The sequence below is a fragment of the Porites lutea genome, chromosome 4 (assembly GCF_958299795.1).
Source record: "Porites lutea chromosome 4, jaPorLute2.1, whole genome shotgun sequence".
NCBI classification, from domain to species: Eukaryota; Metazoa; Cnidaria; class Anthozoa; order Scleractinia; family Poritidae; genus Porites; species Porites lutea.
Genome location: NC_133204.1, coordinates 34,011,778 through 34,034,007, shown reverse-complemented (window position 1 = coordinate 34,034,007; position 22,230 = coordinate 34,011,778). Strand labels below are relative to the sequence as shown.

General features: G+C 38.2%; 1 protein-coding gene and 1 long non-coding RNA gene across 2 annotated transcripts; both read left to right on the top strand.

Moving 5' to 3' along the window:
* The first annotated feature begins 2,466 nt into the window (after window positions 1–2,466).
* Window positions 2,467–3,262, top strand: LOC140935465 (uncharacterized). The gene is made up of 4 exons (XR_012165209.1): window positions 2,467–2,536; window positions 2,675–2,692; window positions 2,804–2,830; window positions 3,241–3,262. It is a non-coding gene; the product is annotated as an uncharacterized lncRNA (long non-coding RNA).
* A 13,147-nt stretch (window positions 3,263–16,409) lies between these two features.
* On the top strand, window positions 16,410–21,810 carry LOC140934567 (uncharacterized). Its single transcript, XM_073384171.1, has 5 exons — window positions 16,410–16,424; window positions 18,551–18,604; window positions 19,309–19,371; window positions 20,210–20,246; window positions 20,462–21,810. Exons 1-5 carry the CDS (start codon window positions 16,410–16,412, stop codon window positions 21,538–21,540), a joined length of 1,248 nt encoding a protein of 415 aa, XP_073240272.1. The 3' UTR covers window positions 21,541–21,810.
* Window positions 21,811–22,230: the final 420 nt, after the last annotated feature.

Sequence of the window (22,230 nt, the reverse complement as noted above, 5' to 3'; positions counted from 1 at the left end):
GGACTCCCAGGATAAAAATCTCACGCTTATATCTCAGAAAAAGTTGGCAGGTATAGAAACGACGATTTTCGCGACGATGCATTCCAAAAAAGGTCAAATGGTTTTCAGTTTTCTTGGTGATAAGCTCACAACTTTACCTGTGCAGGGCACATCAGAGGTCTCTACATTAAAAGAGCGTATAGCCAAATCGCTTACGCACACTTGAAAATCATAACGACGTAAAGGCTTTCTTGGAAGACATATAGAAAACAAAATACCCTGGGATTCGCACCCACACGAGCAGCTCGTGACAATTAAATGTAAACTTTTGATGTACGAACTTTGAATTTAATTTGCTTAGCTAATGAACGTATACTCAAATCCTTGAAGCCTCATCGTTCAAGGTTTATACTTTTTACGCGACAACGTTTTTTCAATCAGTTATACCTTATTCTCCTTAATTTTCGCGGGTTCTTAAATTCGCGACTTTCGCGATTTTAAAAAATTCGCGAACTTAAAGACCCGCCAAAAATAACAACCGCGAACTTTGATCTCGCGAAATTTAATGGACATAGAAAAATCATGTATTTGTGTTTTCAAGGGTCCTAAACAATTTTTAAGTAGAAGGAGCTATCATCTGTCAACTTTAGATGTTACTCAGTGTCAAGTTTCGCCTCAAGTTCTTCCTCGGCATCTGAGTAATCATCTTCGCACAGTTCCTCCAATACATCCTTTGTACAGTCGTCAAATTGACCATCCTGTCCTGGCTCCTTGTAATGTGTAGTTACGAGTGTCTTGTATCTTTCCATTACTGCCCTGTTCCTTGGTGTATCGTCCATTTCTCATATCACCGCAACAGGAATTTCCAGACCCCCCTGAATCAATGGGGATCGACGATAGTTTTACTATCCTCTCAATAAGAAAAAGCGAGTAGCTCTAGAAATCTCTCTGGGCAAATGGCCTATAATCGAATCGGCCAGGCGACCACGGAGCCGTTTTTTAGCTCCGATTGCGTAACGATATCGTTTCGTTCGTGAGAACATCTCAAAAGCTCTCCGACGATGGGCTTCCAAATTTCTTTGTAAACATGGAATCCACGAACTCCACACAAAAATGAATGTTTGATGAAATCTTGATTAGAATTGGCCATCTTAAAGCCTGCACCGTCGTTGATTAACGTACAATTTTTGTAAAAAAAAAAAAATAGTCATTTAACCGTCAATTTCGCGAAATTGAATTCCCTGCAAACACAATTTTTCTCCGCGATCGCGAAATTAAAGATGCGCGAAATGTGCCGAGAAAATTTTCGCGAAATTTAAGTCCCGCGAAAATAAAGGAGAATAAGGTATATTCAATTGGAAATCGGACCTTTCTTCTTTATTTTAAGTCTACAATGGCTCCATACAGGCTTCGCATTTTGAACTTCATGTTTTCTGTTTCCATCGACGTTCTTTCTTAAATTGATCTGAATTAATGATTATTCATGATTACGCCACATATTACTTGAGAAAGGGTGATTGCATAGCCTGGTCCAGGCGTTGAGATATGGTAGGGAGCGGCGCGGAGTAAATAATGGAAAGGAGGAATGACAGAATTTTTTGCCTTCGCTTCCTACATGTATACTCTCCGAACACTAGTGTAATGGCGTGACCGCATGCGTGACACGCCTATGCATATTAGGTGTTGTTATTTTAGAACGAGCTATGTTGTATCAGAACGTAGGAAATAACGGACGCGAGCAGTAGCTTTACGGATTGATTGTGAAACATATACGATGTAAGCTCGACATTAAAACTAGGAAGTCCTGTTTAGAAATTAATCCGTTATATAGACTTCTTGCATGAGTGCCTATAAAAAGATTCACGAACAAAGAGAAAATCATTTTAGCAATATTCAGTATCAACAATGACAATAAAAGGAGAATTTAAAACTCAAAGACGGGGTGATTGTTACCTCAATAGCAAACCTGGCAAACCTGAGGCTTTTAAAATTGTTTAAAGTTGAGTTCCGATTCTTTTAAATTTAGCCTTGGCATAAATCAGAATTTAACATTTACATCACACTAGAATTAAGCAGATAAACAGAATAAACAACGGAAATGTATCGGGTATTTTCGTGTCCTAGTAATATTTTACCAACCACTGTTTCAATAATCCAGTCCCTTTTTATCTGACACTAGTTTTTCTTCAGTTAGCCTCTAAGCAATCACTGACAGAAAATGTTTCGCTTGTTATTCTTACTGGCCTTGGCCATTTTCTTGGTCGGTTCGTTCCGAACATCACAAAACGACTCCTCTAAAGTAAGCCGTATGTAGTTGATTTGCGACAATAACTAGTCTTGCGTTATATGCGATCCCTTCATCGTATACTTTGAAACATCGGTATTCTTAAAAGTCCGGAACTTACAGTTACCCCCTGAAGATTTTTCGTGCCATTCAGCCAGGTTGTTTATCATCTCCTTTATTTTATTGAACTATCATTGATCAAACAGGCGAACAAATCTCTCGGAAAGGAAATCAACTGTAAAAGTGTATCCCTGGTTGCATGTGGAAGAGATGGTAAGTAAATCATAGTCGTGAAATAAGTTTCTGACTCAAATTCAAAATTCAATGTGATGTTTGTCCCCCTCACAGTTTTCTCTGCCCTTTTCAACGTTAATCAGCAGAGGCTCACTTGATTTATTTATTTCTCCCCAGGAAAAGATGGGCAAAATGGTAAGGCAATTTAAGAGAGATTTCGCTCTGTCGCGAGCAATGAATTAATTCTTCACAACACCTTTTTCTACAATATGACAGACTGCTTTTTCCACCTTTTTCCCTTTACAGGAAAAGATGGGCGGGATGGATTGAATGGTGATATATTTTCGTATTTTCGGTATTGTATGTACACCACTGAAAATGCACCGAGCCATGAAAACAACGTGGCATTCTCCTGACTACATTAGCTTAGTGGCTGTAGATGTCGACAAAGGAATAATAATTAAAAACCCACATAGGATCATAAATTCGTAGTTTGCCGGCATAAATAGTTAGACCGAATTTGTATCTGAAGGAAATGTGCATCATAAATTTCAACGACGAACAAGGATGAAAATCTACGCCTGAGATAGTTTTATTTTTATGGCGCATTATGATTCTAGTTTAGAAATAGTTTTGAGCAGTGCCAAAATATGAAAAGGACAAGTGTCATTTGCTGCTGCCCAAAAAAAAGACCCGACAGTATCAGTAAGCTATCCATCGATTCTACTTTTCTTCCTATACAGGGAAAGATGGACGTGATGGAGTGAACGGTGATGTAGTTACCTTATTCTTAATTGTTTTAACATTAACATGCACGGCGAGTCATAAAAATAACGTGGCATTAACTGAATTACTGGGCTTGGCGTAGAGTTCATCAAAGAAATACTGAAAACACGGCTCAATTATTTTTAAATCAAAAAGGCAAACAAACAAACAAAAATGATGTATTTTTAAAAATACACCCAATTAGAAAATACGAATTTAGCTCACAGAGAACTTAATGAAAAAAAAATTAACATTCACTCGGTGTTTAACTTGTGTCTGGGAGCTTACTTCAGGTCAGTAATACGATTTATTATATAAACTGCAGTGTTTTACAAGGATTTCTACCACCGAGAAATGTGGTATCTGAACACACGTAAAAATACGATATTTTTACATGTGAAATTATTGATATTTGATAGTTTGAGAACATTTTAACCATTTATCTTGTCTTTAATATTTTGAACAAGATACCGGACATTTTTAATATTTGTATCTATTTTTTACTGTACTTTGTAGAGCTCCGAGTTTACACTGGAGTATTTTAAACAATGAATTACATTTATCGGGTTCTCGACTATATGGCATGGTTTTGGTTAATGGAATGGCTGATTCTTGTTTATATAATAAACAGACTAACACATGGACGCTTGGAGATATGGAATTTATCTTCTCGTGTTCACATTCGATATCACACTCGTTCGATATCGATGTGAACACTCGTAGATAAATTCCATATCTCCGCGCGACCATGTATTATTCTCTATGTATTCATATTTTTTATTTAACCCTGAGGGCCCTAAGAGTAATCAGCATGAAATTTCTCCTTATAATATCAATGCTTCAGTTTAGAAAACAGAGCGGTCTTGAGAATTGAGTACATGATCAGAAGGGAAGATGAGTCTAATTGATACTTCAACAAATTCGCCCCACTACTTCTATTGAAAAAGTAAAGGGTCGGTAAATGAGAATCTTAATTTTGATATTAGGGTTTAAAGGGTTAATAACACACAGAAACAAGATGCATAACCTGGGAAGTTTAGAGAAGTATTAAAGAAAATTCAAAAGCCCTTAGTAAGTTCAATAGAACAAAAGTGTGTCATCAGATTTCTCGCAAGAAAGCTCTGACAAGTAATATAAACGGTCTATATATTATGATAAAAAAATAGAGGGCTTGACTGAGTGCGTTTAGACAATCCTTATATTGGATTATCTAAAGGTAGTGCTTCATTCAGGAAGACATGTTAAAATAATTGCAATATGACGTAATCTAGAACTATGATTATTTCGTGGAATAAACATCGAGATGTTCGGATTTTCCAGTAACCCGTAAGACGATAAAAAACCATAATAATAAACTCTAAGGCACAAGTGAGTGAAGAGGGTAACTGAATCAAACTTAATGGAACAGAAACTTGGCTTTTAACTTAGTTCTTAGCTTGATCGTTTCTTTTATTGATCCCTGGGTGCAATCAAAGTGAGAAAAGAAAGATGCAGTGTCCTTGGGATATATTCTTTCCATTGCTAAATAAATGCGAGGAAAGCTAATTTGACAGCTTCGAGTCAATAAAGGAGGGTGTTGCTTAGTGTGGGTGATTTATTAACATCAGGTAAATACAGCAGGAGGATCAGATTTTTTCATCTGTGTAATTGACTGCTGTATTTTTTTCGTAGGCAAAGATGGAAAAGATGGACAAAATGGCAAGTTTTAAACCAACATAACCGTCCATCTTTCTCTTCTTCTTCTTCTTCTTCTTCTTCTTCTTCTTCTTCTTCTTCTTCTTCTTCTTCTTCTTCTTCTTCTTCTAATAATAATCATAATTATAATAATAATAATAATAATAATAATAATAATAATAATAGTAATAATAGTAATATTAATACAACATCTATTTGTCAAGGTCGTTATAATTATTATTGATATTTCCCTTTTACGTTTAAATGAACTGCGTTATAAGTGTTCATTCTCCCTCATGTTTTTTGGAGTTGCAACGAAGCATTCAATCATTTAATGAGCTAAACACTTTTAACATTTCAGTTGAAATGTGAAATGTTACATTCAGTTTTTGACTTTAAACAACGGCATTGATAAACTCTGGCTCTAACAATGGAAGGTAATGGGTTCATGATAACCGTCACAAATATAGAAACATTCCATGCCCACTTAGCCCAATACGGTTGCCGTAGTTGCTGTAATTGCTGTAGTTGGTGTAGTTAGTGTTGTTAGTGTAGTTTGCATAGTTGCTGTAGCTAGTGTAGTTGGTGTAGTTAGTGTAGTTGGTCTGGTTAGTGTAGCTGGTGTAGTTAGTGTAGTTGCTTTAGTTGGTGTAGTTGGTGTAGTTAGTGTAGTTGCTGCAGTTGGTGTAGTAGCTGTAGTTGGTGTAGTTGCTGTAGTTAGGGTAGTTGTTGTAGTTAGTGTAGTTGCTGTAGTTGATGTAGTAGCTGTAGTTGGTGTAGTTAGTGTAGTTGGTGTAGTTAGTGTAGTTGGAGTAGTTAGTGTAGTTAGTGTAGTTGCTGTAGTTAGTGTACTTGGTGTAGCTGGTGTAGTTAGTGTAGTTGCCATAGTTGGTTTAGTAGCCGTAGTTGCTGTAGTTCCTATAGTTGGTGTAGTATGGGTAGTTGGTGTAGTTAGCGTAGTTGCTGTAGTTGATGTAGTTAGTGTAGTTGGTGTAGCTAGTGTAGTTAGTGTAGTTGCTGTTGTTGGTGTAGTATGTGTAGCTGGTTTAGTTAGCGTAGTTGCTGTAGTCGGTGTAGTGCGTGTGGTTGCTGTAGTTGGTGTAGTAGCTGTAGTTGGTGTACTTAGTGTAGTTGGTGTAGTCAGTGTAGTTTTTGTAGTTGGTGTAGTAGCTGTAGTTGGTGTAGTTAGTATAGTTGCTGTAGTTGGTGTAATTAATGTAGTTGCTATAGTTGGTGTAGTAGCTGTAGTTGGTGTAGAAGCTGTAGTTGGTGTAGTAGCTGTACTTGGTGTCGTTGGTGTAGTTGCTGTAGTTAGTGTAGTTGCTGTAGTTGGTGTAGTAGCTGTAGTTGGCGTACTTAGTGTAGTTGCTGTTGTTGGTGTAGTTAGTGTAGTTGGTGATGTTGGTGTAGTTGGTGTAGTTAATGTAGTTGCTGTAGTTGGTGTAGTAGGCGTAGTTGCTATAGTTGCTGTAGGTGGTGTAGTATGTGTAGCTGGTGTAGTTAGTGTAGTTGCTGTAATTGGTGTAGTTAGTGTAGTTACTGTAGTTGGTGTAGTTAGTGTAGTTGGTGATGTTGGTGTACTTGCTGTAGTAAGTGTAGTTAGTGTAGTTGCTGTAGCTGGTGTAGTTAGTGTAGTTGCCGTAGTTGGTGTAGTAACCGTAGTTGCTATAGTTGCTGTAGTTGGTGTAGTATGTGTAGCTGGTGTAGTTAGCGTAGTAGCTGTAGTTGGTGTAGTTAGTTTAGTTGCTGTAGTTGCTGTAGTTAGTGCAGTTGCTATAGTTGGTGTAGTAGCTGTACTTGGTGTAGTTAATGTAGTTAGTGTAGTTGGTGTAGTTGGTGTAGTTAGTGTAGTTGCTGTTGCTGATGTAGTTAGTGTGGTTGTTGTAGTTGCTGTAGTAGCCGTAGTTGCTGTAGTTGGTGTAGTAAGTGTAGCTGGTGTAGTTAGCGTAGTTGCTGTAGTTGGTGTAGTTAGTGTAGTTGGTGTAGAAACCCTAGCTGGTGTAGTTGCTGTAGTTAGTGTAGTTAGTGTAGTTAGTGTAGTTGCTGTAGTTGGTGTAGTTGGTGTAGTTGGTGTAGTTGGTGTAGTTGGTGTAGTCAGTGTAGTTGCTGTAGTTGGTGTAGTAGCTGTAGTTGCTGTTGTTGGTGTTGTTCCTGTAGCTTCTCTAGTTGTTGTAGTTACTGTAGTTGCTGTAGTAGCTGTTGTTGCTGTAGTATGTGTAGTTGCTGTTTTATGTGTAGTTGCTTTAGTTGGTGTAGTTGGTGTAGTTAGTGTAGTTAGTGTAGTTGCTGTAGTTGCTGTAGTTGCTGTAGTTGGTGTAGTCAGTGTAGTTGCTGTAGTTGGTGTAGTAGCTGTAGTTGCTGTGGTTGGTGTTGTTCCTGTAGCTTCTCTAGTTGTTGTAGTTACTGTAGTTGCTGTAGTAGCTGTTTTTGCTGTAGTATGTGTAGTTGCTGTTGTATGTGTAGTTGCTTTAGTTGGTGTAGTTGCTGTAGTTGGTGTAGTTAGTGTAGTTGATGTAGCTGGTGTAGTTGGTGTAGTTGGTGTAGTTAGTGTAGTTGCTGTAGCTGGTGTAGTTGGAGTACTTAGTGTAGTTGGTGCAGTTGGTGTAGTCAATGTAGTTGCTGTAGTTGGTGTAGTAGCTGTAGTTAGTGTACTTGGTATAGTTGCTGTAGATGGTGTATTAGCTTTAGTTGGTGAAGTAGCTGTAATTGCTGTAGTAGCTGTAGTTGATGTAGTAGGTGTAGTGTTAGTTGCTGTAGCTAGTGTAGTTAATGTACTTAGTGTAGTTGGTGTAGTTGGTGTAGTAGCTGTAGTTAGTGTAGTTGGTCTTGTTGCTGTAGATGGTTTAGTTACTGTAGCCGGTGTAGTAGTTGTAGTTGGTGTAGTAGTTGTAGTATGTTTAGTATGTGTAGTTGCTACAGTAGCTTTAGTTGGTGTAGTAGCTGTAGTTGCTGTAGTTTATGTGGTTGATGTGGTTGCTGTAGTTGGTGTAATTTGGTGTAGTTGGTGTAGTTTTGTGTAGTAGGTTTAGTTTGGTGTAGCTGGTGTAGTTTGCTGTAGTTTTGTGTAGTTGGTGTAGTTTGGTGTAGTTTGGTGTAGTTGTTGTAGCCAGGAGCCCATGGTGTAGCTTTAATGTAGTTTGGTGTAGGTTGATGTAGTTTGGTGTAGTTTGGTGTAATTTGGTGTAGTTGCTGTAGAACATTAATTGTGGGGATTTGCTAACACCTGTGAAATCTAATGCAACTTTCTGAAGGTTGCTTCTGTGGGAGGCTCTTTACTTTCCGAAACTTTACTGTTATATACCGATGAGGTGTTTATTACGGCGATCATCTTCCCAACATAATACAAAAGGAATCTAAAAATAATTTTACCCGTTAAAAGCTTTATAACAAGGTAAATCAATTATGATAATATTTCAAAAAAAGCGAGTTAACAAAGCAACATTATTTCATTAAACAAACAACAACAACAACAACAACAACACCCTCAACATAAAAAAATATATATTAAACAGACAAAGAACCGATGACACACCCAACAGTTGTTTTTGGTGTTCACGTAAGTTAGGATTTGCGTAATTTTGGTAATTATCTCTTAGAATAAATCTTGTATAACTACAAAAACTACAACAACTACTCCAAACTACACCAACTACACAAACTACAACAAAATACACCAACCTAAACCAACCTACACCAACTACGCCGAGCTACAGTAACTATACCAACCACACTATTTTTTTTTTTAGGGAACGCGTCCAAATATCGGCATCGGGTCACACCGATGCCGATCAATTGGGCACCGATTTTTTCCGATTCCGTTGAAGGTCGGACCCGATTTTATCGGCACCGAATGAAACGGAATCGGCAACGGGTCTCAAGTCTTTATCGGGCCAATTAACAAAGGTCATCGAAAATATCTGGCAGCTCAAATAACCCGTCACAAAAGCAAAAGCAAAAGCGTGAATGCTGTTTTTTATAAACTTGTCTTTCTTATAAATGTGTCTTGTTTGAACCGAAATTTAACGTCACAGTTTCGAACATTTGTTTATATTTCCTATGACAGAATATGACCAGAAAATTTTAAATTTGTGTATCAAAATGGGCACGAGAAGAAACAGCAGGTCATTCAACAACGCTGAAGAGCATCTTTTGAGTGAAAGACGCCGCAATGTACATTGCAAGTGTACGATCTCAAAATGATAATTTTAAAATAGCTTGAGCCTGTGCTAACCGGAACCCAAAACGCATGATTATAGGAATCTTTGGAGGAATAAACAGTTAAGGACTGTAAACGAAAAAAATAGAAAGAAGTCAGAACATCCACGACCAAAATGCAAATGTTGTTACCATGTTGTGTACTTTAACTGCTAAATTGCCACGGGAGAGAAGAGGACATCGTCTGAGAATCAGGCTGCAAGTTGTTTATTGGTTGCATATAAACTCAAAAAAGTGACTGATGGAGGCGTTCAACTGGTTTTCTCTTTCTCGATTCTCTTTCCGCTATTAAATTGAGTCGAACTTACCGGATGTATGCACAGTTTCTTTAGTTGAACACTCCGGTAAAAGAGGTTCTGATTTTTGTCAAAAAGTCAGCCACCTAGAGTCAAGCGCAAACTTTTCTAAGTGCTGAGAGTGGAAAGCAATTTCACGTGGCACCATGCTCAAACTCACAGAACATACAGCAAAGTCGCTAAGCCATTCTCTCTTTGGTAGCTCCTGTATGAAACTTCGTTCCGTGTCTTCCGTGACTCGCGAGTGTGGGAATCTTTCAGCTCTTGTTGCTAATTCCCCGAAGACAATCTGAGGCCGCAATCTAATTGGTCGGTATTTTTTGCCTCAGATCGCATTACACCTTGCGTTTAGGATCGTTGAATGAAAGACGCGAATTTTCGTAAAAGTTTATCCCGTGGTTTTATATTATCCATGGTTTTGCTCTCGCTCCGCTCGCTAGGAAACCCGTTGAGGTCTACTTGTAACAAGTCTATGAATCCAGTTGTGTTTCGAGAAAGTGAGTTCCGGTTGTGTTTTTGGATTGCATTGTTAGAAAGTATCGAGTAAAGAACACACTACTCAGTAAGGTGTTTTGTTTGCTATTTATCAACGAAGAACAGTGGTGTTTTGCGTCGTAATATTTAACTCCTTTTAATTTTCATAGAATAAATGTTATGGAGCAGCGTGGTGTTTGCGATCGGCTGAAGGAAATACCTCTGCAAAACGCCGAAAATCACGTGTATAGGCGGCACGCATCAAATCAACAAACTCGAAACACAACATGCAGGAACATACAATACTGCTATTTGTTATGGAGTAGGAAAAAGGTACAGTCGATTGAAATTACTTTGGAGTGAAACGACTCTTTCATTATTTGGTTTCGTGACACGCTTCATTTTACATATCAGATAAAATAATATGACGATGACACATGAACATCGGAATGTCAACCGGCTCCGATTGAATCGGCAAAGTTTTTATCGTAATCGGAAACGGCAACTGGTGCCTATAGATCGGTACCGATTCCGATCAATCGGAAAATTAATCGGGTCCGTTTCCCATGATCGGGTTCCCTACCGATATTTGGACGTGTTCCCACTAACTACACATACTACAGCAACTACACGAACCACAGCAACTACACACACTACACCAACCAAACATACTACACCAACTACAGCAACCACCTAACTGCACCAACCACAGCAACTACACTAACTACAGCAACTACAGTAACCTTAGCAACTACACCAACTACACCTACCAGATTGACTACACCAACTACACATACTACACCAACTACACATACTACACCAACTACACCAACTACACCAACTACAGTAACTACACAAACTATGGTAACTACGGCAAGTACAGTAACTACACCAACTATACATAGTACACTTACCACACTACCTGCAGCAACTACAGCAACTACACAAACTACAGTAACTACAGCAACTACACAAACTACTGTAACTACAGTAACTACACTAACTACACTAACTACACCAACTACATATACTACACCAACTACACAAACTACACCAACTACACTAACTACAGGAACTACACCAACTACATCTACTACACCAACTACACTAACTACACCAACCACAACAACAACAGCAACTACACTAACTACAGCAACTTCACCAACTAAAACAACTACATCTACTACACCAACTACACTATCTACACCAACCAAACCAACTACAGCAACTTCAAACTACAGCAACTACAGCAACTACAGCAACTACATATACTACACCAGCCACACTAACTACACCAACTTTACAAGCACCACCTACTACACATACTACACATACTACACCAGCTACACGAACTACACCAACTACACGAAGTACAGCAACTACAGCAACTACAGCAACTATATCTACTACACCAGCTACGCTAACTACACCAACCACACCAAGTACAGCAACTACAGCAACTACAGCAACTACTCCAACTACATATACTACAGCAACTACACCAACTACATATATACACCAACCATACTAACTACACCAACTACACAAGCTCCACCAACTACACATACTACACATACTACATCAACTACATTAACTACACCAACTACACCAACTACACCAACTACACCAACTACACCAACTCCCAACTCCCAACTACACATACTCACACCAACTACATACAGCTATTTCGAGAAGGGTTGTCGGGAGAAGTGCACGCGACAATCCTGAAAGGAATTGTGGGTGGTTTTGAGTTCTCTTTTTTTCAAAGAAATTTGAAATAATTGGCACAGAAGGCCATGGAAATGTGTTTGCGAGTGCTAGAGGAAAGCAACAAAATTAGGTTCGATAGCTACAGTCGTCAGGAACAGTGTATTGATCATATCCCATACTACCTTTCGGGATTGTTGCGTGCACATTTTTTCCGACAACCTTTCTCGAAATAGCTGTATACTACAGCAACTACACAAACTACATATACTACACCAACCAACTACACCAACTACACCAACTACATATACTACAACTCCACAAACTACGGTAACTACAGCAACTACATATACTACACCAACTACACTAACTACACCAGCTACAGCAACTACACCAACTACTGTACTACCCTTTATCGTAGTGGTCAAACTGGTCATGGAAAGTCTCTATCTTGACGGTTATCATGAACCCATTACCCGATTTTCTTGCATCAAGGTTTGAGAAATAATTAACAATTATTGGACGAGGTTGAGCAAAACATCGTGATTTGTCTGTGGCGAATAGATCAATAATTGATCTGCGAGACACTGACAAATCACGATATTTTGCGATAACCGAGTTCAATAACTGTTTTATAATTCGATCACCGAGTTTGTTTTTTTTAATGAATATCCTCGGGAAGCGAAGCGATCTGCTATTTTCACGCAAGAGTGATTGCAAGAAGGAGAAAAGCACGGCATGTGCAGAGTATCATAGAGGACACAGAGGCTTTTTACTGGAAGTACAATACCACGCAGGGATGTTTTCTCCGCGGGCAGCTAATCCGACTTAATCCCGTTTAATATGGCGCGCTCCTCGAAAGTGCGAAAATTTTCTTGTCGTGTATTAGATTTCAGTCACATATTTTTTTTAATCTTCAGTTCGTGCCGGAATAAATTAGTTTGCGCGCAAAGGGCTCCTAAAAAAATCACTTCGAGTCCACCTTCTGGAGATACGCCGGCTTGGTAGCTGGAATACATTACCGAGACGAAGATCTGCCATTTTTTCCTCCACGTCGTATTCTCTTCACGACAAATGCTTGTATTTGTAGTGAGAATGCAGCGCATATCGGTGTATTTTTCCTCATGCGGCTTGCTACTTCTGAAAGAAGAGTGCCGGATTTCATCGTTTTGTTCATGTTTACTAGTGTTGGCAAATGTAAGGTAAATGAACCGACCACTGTAAGGTAAGAATTGAAGTTTTAAATTTGTTACTCGGCGAAAAATCGTGGAAATGGAATTCGTGAAACTCGTGAGTATTACCTCTGTTACCTAATGTCATGCGATGACTCCTCGCTTTTTCGATGCGTAACACGGATTCAAGTGATAAGTTTCTTTCGCAAAGTGAATTTTTTTACTTAACGAGACCATTTGACTAATATTTCTCGTTGTATCCTTTATTTATATTTGCTTGGCTTATTCAGGCTACATGCCAGGAGTTTGATGACAATGTTTGTGTGGTATAATTATGCTGATAAGTTTTTGTACCTTTATATGGAAACTCATGTAAGTCAAACGTTTGTTAACTGTAGCAAAAACTCTTCTATTATGGAGGAACTTTTAACGTCTTTCGGGGCCCAATATGGTGTCAATTTTTTAGGGGAAACAAAGCTTGATTTTTGGCCAACAGACTATAGCTTTTTTGTCTTTGAAGAGAGCGCGAGGCAAACGTCCGTGAGCGCAGTGTAACCCAGTGATTCTTTAGGCAGAGCTTACAAACATAGACTATACAGGTGTACATCAGATGGCAACAAGTTTTCCAGTTAAAACTTTATCATAAAGTGCTACACCATGATACTTCGACTATTTCTTTATCGCGCTTGTTTTGACGCACAATTGATAGTCGGGAGAAGTCGTATTGTCTAAAACCATAGCAAAAGACAAATTACACACATTACAGAGGTAAGGTAAGGTAATACACGGTATTTCCTTCAGGTACATTTACATTCAAGTATAGAAAATAACTACTAATAACTAAGCTAGAAATGAATCTAAGATAAAAACTAAAATAACAACGATGTAACAATGAAAAACCTGCTTTACATTGAGACCTTGTGTAAAGATACATATCTCTAAATAAAGGTTTTTTAATTTTCCTTTAAAAAAATTATTGCCGCACCTTCAGAGACAAGCTGTTCTACAACACTCTTCCGTTATAAGAAAGACTTCTTTTTTAAAATTCAGTGCTGGGTTGTGGAACAGCGACCTTGTTTGCATTGTATTCATGCATTTTCTGTTAGGTTATAAGCGATTAAATCGCATCAGGAGCACCCAACGACTATTTTCTGTAGAAAGTCTGTTCGGAGAAACAAATTTTTCCCAGAATTTTCTTATACTTGAGGACGGCTAAAAATTTGTAGATGACCGTTCCATTCAGGTAAAATTTTCTAAGCTTATCTTATAAATTCCCTACGAATTTCTGAAGTTTAATTTTCCACATTTCACACCCAAGGTTGGGCTATTTTTCGTAGGAAAAAGGAAACCTAAACTTTTCGGATTCAAAAATGTGATGGAAAGAAGAATCAGAAAAATTTTTACTTTCGTAATACGTTAAATTACATCTAAAATTTTCTGGAAAATAAAACTGAAGCCCTTATAATTTTGAAAAATTTTAAGTTCCCCTAGGATGACCGAACACCTAGGCGAATTTTATAGCGCCACTTAGGATACATTTCTACAGATCTAAAAGTACTCTGGATAGCCTAAAAACTGTTTTCAATGTATTTTGGAGGAAATCGTCGTTGGGTGCTCCTGTCGCATGCAGCGACGAACAAAACGCGAAGCCGTCAGATATTCTAGAACAGTGTTATTTACAGTGCTGTGCATTATTATTGCTCAACTAACTAACTACGCGCGGATGGAAATAAGTTTCGGCCGCTTTAAATTTTGAAACAATTCACTGGTACTGTATAGTCATAATTGGAGCGGTAGGTTAGCACGTGAGCAGGGCGATTCTGCTGTAGTTTCTGCAATGTAGAAGATATTACGGCAATGAGGCTCCCGAGGAACGTTCCGGAAATCCCAACTACATGTAGGATGAAATGTATTCTGCGTGCAGACGTCTCCTTTTCCAGGTTAGGTTAAATAATCCGTACCAACGGTTTGTTTGACAAAGATCCCGCGAGACGGTTTCTTGGTGATTTTATTAATTTTTCCGATCCATTTTTTTTCATCTCTATTTTCGCGGCTTTTGCGATACAAACTAAATTCATTTTTAGTTGTGATGGCATTACACTGCTTAATCATGACGGCTTTGAAAGAAACTGAATATATTGCGCTTGGTGATTTCGCAAAATCGCTGCGGGAATTAAAAAATATTTTCTTCCAAAAAAGCGTTTTCACGCTTCTTTCTCTAGTCAATTATCTCGTTTATCTCGTTTTCTAAAGGTCCTTGAGAACCGAATAAGACAATATGTTATTACCTACAACCTAAAAACCTGATTTATTTTGATCAGATCGAAACAAAACTGACCTCTGAAATGGAAGAAGAAAAGCCTGCTGACGCGATCGTGTCTGGTTTGCTTTCATATGATGACATTTTCCTGACAGAAGAGTGTCGGGAAAAACACCTCGCGCTGATCATACATGACAAAATCCGCCGCGCCTAAGCTAATGAAGAAAAGTCTCCTCGAAAGCTCCATACAATTCCTTATAACAAAATTATAAGGAATTGTATGGAGCTCTCCGGGATACTTACAGTGCAAGCCCTGTGTGTCTTCTCATTGACTGAGTGAGTGACGGTGATTTGCAGCCAAACACAGTTGAACGGCATTGTGCATGAGCAGACATTATTTGTAGGCAGTTATTTGCAGGTCACGTGGTGGGCTCTCGGCCAATGAAAAGAAAGAAAAATTTGCTTCGAAGGATAATGTGATGAAACTGTTGTTATTTTTTCTTAAACAGGAAGAGATGGCCGTGACGGACGAGATGGACCAATTGGAGCAAAGGTTGGGAATTTGTAATTGCGTTTTTTTTCTTGGGTGGTTTGTAATGGTTTACAACATTTTGTCAGAACTTGTACTTTTTGTGCAATATTCTCTCAGCTACCGCTACAACCTCGTTATCATGAAGCAAATACCCAATTGTTGGAACAAAAGCGTCCCTGAGGGAATAACTGGTTTAAAACGCCCAAATCCGTCGAACAGAATTCAGTTCTAATAGGCCACTTGCACTAAGAGGTCACGTGACCAATGCTTCCTTTAAACAATGAGTTGGAACCTTGCTGATGCCAAAAATTGACAGAGCACATAAAATTTTTCTTACACCCGGAATTTGAGAGGAAACGAATTTAAGGGAGGTATTTTATGGCACTTTGATTTTTCAACAAAGTAGTATGATTTGTATTGGCCGCCATGTTGGAGGGCATACTCTTGCCCTCCAGCATGGCGGCCAAAACTATTTTTTGCTTATATCTTGTTAAACGTTTGGTAGCTACGCTCAGATGTGCTGTAAACGTTCCCACATCATCTTTTCAACATTTTCCTTGACGTTTTAGTGCAAAATGTGTGTTTAGAAAGAGGTAATTCATAATTTTAAAAATCACATTCTGGTCACGTGACCAACTACGAACTTACTCATTTTAAGGAAATGGTGTGGGTTTGAAAAACCAAATCACGATCATTTTGTTTAAGATATGACCTACTAATCGTTTTTCGAAAGCAAAATCATATAACTTTCATTTTCATAAAAACAATGTCACATGACCTCTTAGTACAAATGGCCTATTACCAAAATTTATCTAGCATGGTTATATTCTTGGTACGTTTCGCACCGATGTGTTCAGGTTAAACTTTTCACAATGCAAGTCTCAAAACATTCTAAGGAGTAGATTCTGAGAAGCCTCTGATCTTTTGAAGATCAGTAAAGCCCCGGTAACTCAAACTCTGAAAGGAAAACGCTTCGAGTTAGAGGGGGATTCGAGTTATCGGGGTAAATTTCAGCGAAATTTTGATCAAGGGAAAGGAAATTTAGTTCGAGTTAGCGAAGAATTCGAGTTATCCGAGTTAGAGCTATATTATGAAAGGTCCCTCATTGTTTAAAGTCTGAGCTTCGTAAATTTGAATTATCTTAACCGATTAGGGTAAATGTACACCGATTTTTTAAGCTTTTCTTAAGTAAATGGTAACTAACCCTGGTCTTTAGAAACCTGTTAGGCTAAGATTTGTCAGTTAGGCCCCTTCTACACAAGAAAAGGCTGTTTGGTGTTAAATTTGAAACAGGTTCTTATTTTCTAATATCCATACAATAAAAAGTCTGTATTTGCGACTCTGGACCTGCTCCAAATAAAAAGAGATGAATTTACGACCCTGTTCAAGACAATAATTCTTCGCCAAAAATTGTAAACACGTCACTTCACATTGTCTCGTATTTGTTTATTATTCACCTACATCAAGTCTCACCTAACTTGATCGAGAATTAGGGAGAGCATGGGGTAAAGTCCACCCTGTTTCAGAGTCATATTGACTTCCAGAGATAAACTATGGTCTTTCATCCTGCTCCAGAGTCAGGCTAGAGAGGCAACAAGTATACCCTTTTGGGCGGCACCTACCCCTGTAGCCCATACATAGGAATACCCGGTGTTCCCCCGGGACCACCACCATAGGGAACTGCTGCTATCCATACACTCTATTACTCCAAAATAGTGGCAATATTACTTTTCTTTATATTTATGCTTCAATCTACCCACAAAATGGCAAACCTTACTCAGAATGAAATATGTGCTGTGCTCTGTTCGAAAAAAGGCAATACAAACAACATGATGGAGAAAAAATGACAATGTGAAATTTGCACATAGCCGGTTTATTAAACTCTGAAAATCTAATACAAATACAAACTGAAAATTTCATTAAACATGTATTGCCGGCGAAGGTGAGGGCAATCAACCCCCTGAAAAATACAAACCATGGAACAAGGAAGAGGCAGGAATGGGGAGGAAGAGGGCTGATGAAAAAATTTTTGTGTGTCAACGAGATCAAGAACGCGACATCCATTATACGACGATCAATGAATACAACATTACCCAAAGACGCCATCTTGAATTCAAAATTCAAATCTGTACCCTCGATTCCATGTTCCTAGCCTCTTTCCACATTACTGTACTCATAGCCTATGTAAGGCTAAATTGTTGCATAAAATTCTATTTTCTTTTCTCTTTGGTTATGGTAATGCATGATAATGAGTTTGAAACAAAAGAAAATACAATTTCATCCAAGGACAAAATTGAACCACAACATATACAGTGCTACAACGCAGGGATTCAGACCGTTTAAGTCACACAGTGATGTGATAAAACACCATACATCATGTTGAAGCTGTATTCTCTTCAAATTGTAAAGCAGCTATGTCGTCATATTTATAGTAGAATGACTATAGTATATGTAGTTAAGAAACGGTCCAGATAAGGACGATAGCAACAACGGCAACGAACATGTTGGAATGCAAAAAAGGTGCTAACTTTTCTATTGTCTGTACTTACTTCTGATTGGCTTTAACAGCAAAAGTTAACAAAACTTAAGCGGTACATATATTCATCCTTACTTTCCAACGATCTTCCATATAACAAAATCTGGTCTCAGTTTGAATAACAAAGAAATCCTATGTAGGGAACATGTAAAATTGTAAAAACTTTTCTTGGCTATTGTTTTCAACTGTTGTGATTGGTCAAAATCTTTTAACACAAAAAAACACCCTTTCAAAAAGGAGTGTAAATGTATTTTATTGCGTAAACGGCCTTCATGTAGGTTTATGCATTCTCTGTGTAAAAATGAGAACACTCCTATGTGGGGAAAGCACCGTTGCCGCAAAACAAAAGAAAGTGCTATCCACCTTACCCGGAGCATTACTTAATTGCTTAACCTGGTTTTATTGAATCCTTTTTTGTTCAGGGTGAAAAGGGAGTAACAGGGCTGCCTGGACAAGATGGAAAGGTTGGTATTAAGGTAAAGCAAGATAGGATAAAGCTCATCCTCTCTTAGGTAAAGTGAATAATATTATTGGTTTACTATCAGTTTTCGGCAGTGGCTGAATAAGATATTTCAAACAATACACAAATTAGCACGATCCAGCCAAATAGGCGGAGAAATTAAAATGTAAAAAAAAGCTAAGAGATTGATCGGAAAAGTCCAATGAAAATCTTGTTCCCCTTCCCACCCGTGTACAATGTATCCTTGAAAAGAATTTTACAGTCCTCGTGACTTTTGAAGAAAGGTTTCCACCGAATTAAAGCGGCGCGGCCAGGAAAAAAAAAGACGGGAAGAAAGCAAAATAATTTATTTAATTAAACAGGGGGGGGGGGGGGGGGGGGGGGAGGAGAAAGCAGAATGTAAACTTCCTAGGAGGCCTTCATTACTTTATAAGCTCAAAAACGTTGCTTTTTGCACATGATCGTGATCAGAAGCTACAATTTAGAACCAGCGTTGTGCTCAACTTGTAAACAAAGTTTAAAACATTTTTTTCAAATTAATTTACGAAGACTATATTCCTTCCCTCAAGTAATCCAAATAATGCGGCCTTTATATACGATCTTAAACGAAATCGGTGCAACATGTATCGCTACAAGAAAAATGAAAGAACGATGAGCTCTCGCTTTTTTACTGACTTTTCCAAATGTGTTATACTGCTAATTTTGGCCATTTTAATTCAGGGCGAGAAAGGATCTCCTGGAGTCAAAGGAGAAAAAGGAATTCCAGGATCTTGTGATGCTAAGGTAAGGTTAGTAGAGTCAAGTGGCACTGGTTAATCTTTCCTTCAGATCTGTTCAAAGTTTTAAAATAAGTCTATTTTTTATTGCTATTTTGGCAATAACTACAAATCTTACCAAAATATTCTTTTGATAAATTTGTTGATCTTTAAATGTTCGTACTAATATTCCGTACTTGAAATTTAGAATTTTTGTTTTTACTACAATTAGCGCTAGATTTATGGTAGGTCATCACTGAAAAAAGTTTTTCTCCAAGAAGTTGAAAAACTCATGTGGAAGAGAGAACGAAAATCGTTTGTTTACCCTTACTAGGACAATAGAGTAATTTGGTGGGTGTAAGTATAACTTGCCTCGTTTCCTGATATTACTTATCAAAATTATGAAAAGAAAAAAAAGAAAAAACGAAATCGTCGTCTTACACATTGATTAAAGAACTGTAACTTCCTCTATTTTGGGTGCCCTTCCCTTATGCCGTTTGTTTGCCGTTTGTGAAGAACTGGGATAAACCTGGCTGAGCTACGAATACGCAACTTGCACATACATCTTCCATAATGCACCTTATTTGGCCCTCAAAATGTTGCATAAGCATTGCTTTTTCAATTTCTCTTTGGACGGCTGTAATACCCAGGAGAAATGAAGAACAAAAGTCATGCAAAATTTTGGGGGCAAATATGGTGCATTATGGGAAATGTGCAAGTGGCGTATGTTAGGAACCCCCAACCTCGTTTCCAGGGCTTTTTACAGGGAAAAGCCACGGAGACGAGGTTGAACCAAACCCCCGACGGCTTAAACTTTGTGTCATGCTTTCCTCTTTTTTGGTCTTTTGTTCTGTTTTGAATTTCAGAGCTTATCGTCGATTAAATCAGCCTTTTGTTCAGCCGGTAAGAAAATTTCATGATATGAAATATCGTTTGATTTATGCTGTACTGGCTGTATATGATGAACATTGTAGGAAATTTTGCAGGCCTTTATAATTGGGCCTGATCTCAGGTCAACTTGTTCCTTGCAATCACATAGGCTTTCCGGCTCAATAATTCACTTTAAAATGTTGATAAATTCAACATATTCTGTCTGTTGTTTTTCCAATTTGGCGAAGATTGCTCCACTGGTTTCCACTTTTTCGAGAAATTTCAAGATCTTCCAACCCGAGGAGCAGTAGCCGTGGAACATTTCACCATTAACGGAAGTCTGTTTCTTGCTTTTGCGAACTATCATGGGGATATTAAAAAATACAAGACAGGTTCCATGATCTACAAGATAGACGAGTCAACTGGAAGTTTCTCTTTGTACCAGACCCTACAAACTAGAGGGGCATATGACCTCGAGTACTTTTCAATCGGTAACAAACACTTCCTTGCCTTTGCTTATTATTACGATGGAACTCACCAGCTGGACTCTACAATCTATCAGTGGAATGGTAAGCTGTTTGATACATTTCAAAAAGTACCTACAAACGGAGCAACCCACTTCACGTACTTCAAGATGCATGCGGAACATTATCTCGCAGTAGCAAACTATTATGACGGAAGTGCCCATTCTACAAACTCAGTAATTTACAAATGGAGTAGCGGCAAGTTTAACAAATTTCAAGACATACCAACTGAAGGTGCCATGGGTTGTACGGCGTTTGTGATAAACAACGACACTTTCATTTCTTTTGCAAACTATTACAACTCCCGACACAATCATTCTGTTCAGTCTACTGTGTTCAAATGGTCAGGAAAACACTTTGCCAAATTCCAGTCTCTTCAAATGTTTGGAACGTTCGATGTCAAGTATTTCAACATCAACGGACACACGTTCCTCGCCTTTGCAAACTTTTACTCTGGAAGTAAACACAACATCGACTCCTTCTTTTACAAGTGGAATGGCAACAAGTTCGTCCTGTTCCAGTCCATTCCTACTCGTGGGGCCATCGCCTGGTATCCATTTGTGATCGGTACTCACACGTACCTGGGTTTGTCTAACCACAAAGATGACAGTCAGGGATATGTCACTAAATCAGTTGTGTACCAGGCCTCTGGAGCTAATTTTGTTAAGTACCAAGAGATTCTAACCACTGGGGCACATTATATGATGTCATTTGAGTACAAAGGTCATACTTACTTGGTAGTGGCAAACCATAAAAACGGTCAAAAGTACAACTTAAACAGCGCCCTGTACAAATGGGTGTAGAGCGTTATGTTTTAATCCAAGCATACAGCAAATTTGTAAACAGTAAAAGAATAATAGTTTGTTTTATGATTTTGTAAGCAATAAGTACCTTGATAGCTTAGAGCATTAATCTATAGAATAGGCGTAACTTTTAATACTTTTTCCATTCGATCATTGACTTGGAGAGGATAGCAATTATTTCTTGTTTTGGTCTAGTTTGGTCTAGTTCATCAATATCTCAAACTAATTTACAGCTATTAGCTGAAAACAAGGACTTTTGGTAGTAATCATTGTGTGTTTAGACACGCTTGAAAAAAGTTAATATTAAAAATCTTTGGTAAATAAATCTTTGCTTGGAACTGTGAATTGTGTGCTTACTTCAGTCCAGTTTAACAGAACGGTGCACTAAGATTTAGTTCGTGCCAACTTCAATGGGACCCATCAATGGTCACTGAGATGAATATTTTGTCTGACGCACGTCAAGGCATATCTTGGTTGATCTTTATTCCGAGGGGACTGGCAGAGAAGAATAAAAAAAATATATGGCGGTTTCGAGAGATTAAGGAAATGCTCACACTATAAAAATAATTTCAAGGACCGAGACTTTTTTCGTGAGAAGCCATTGAAAGAAAAGAGGTTGGTACCAGTGTCTTCTAAGTTAAAAAGTCTTCTTTTCCCTCCAGATATAAATTTAGTGACCAGACACTATCG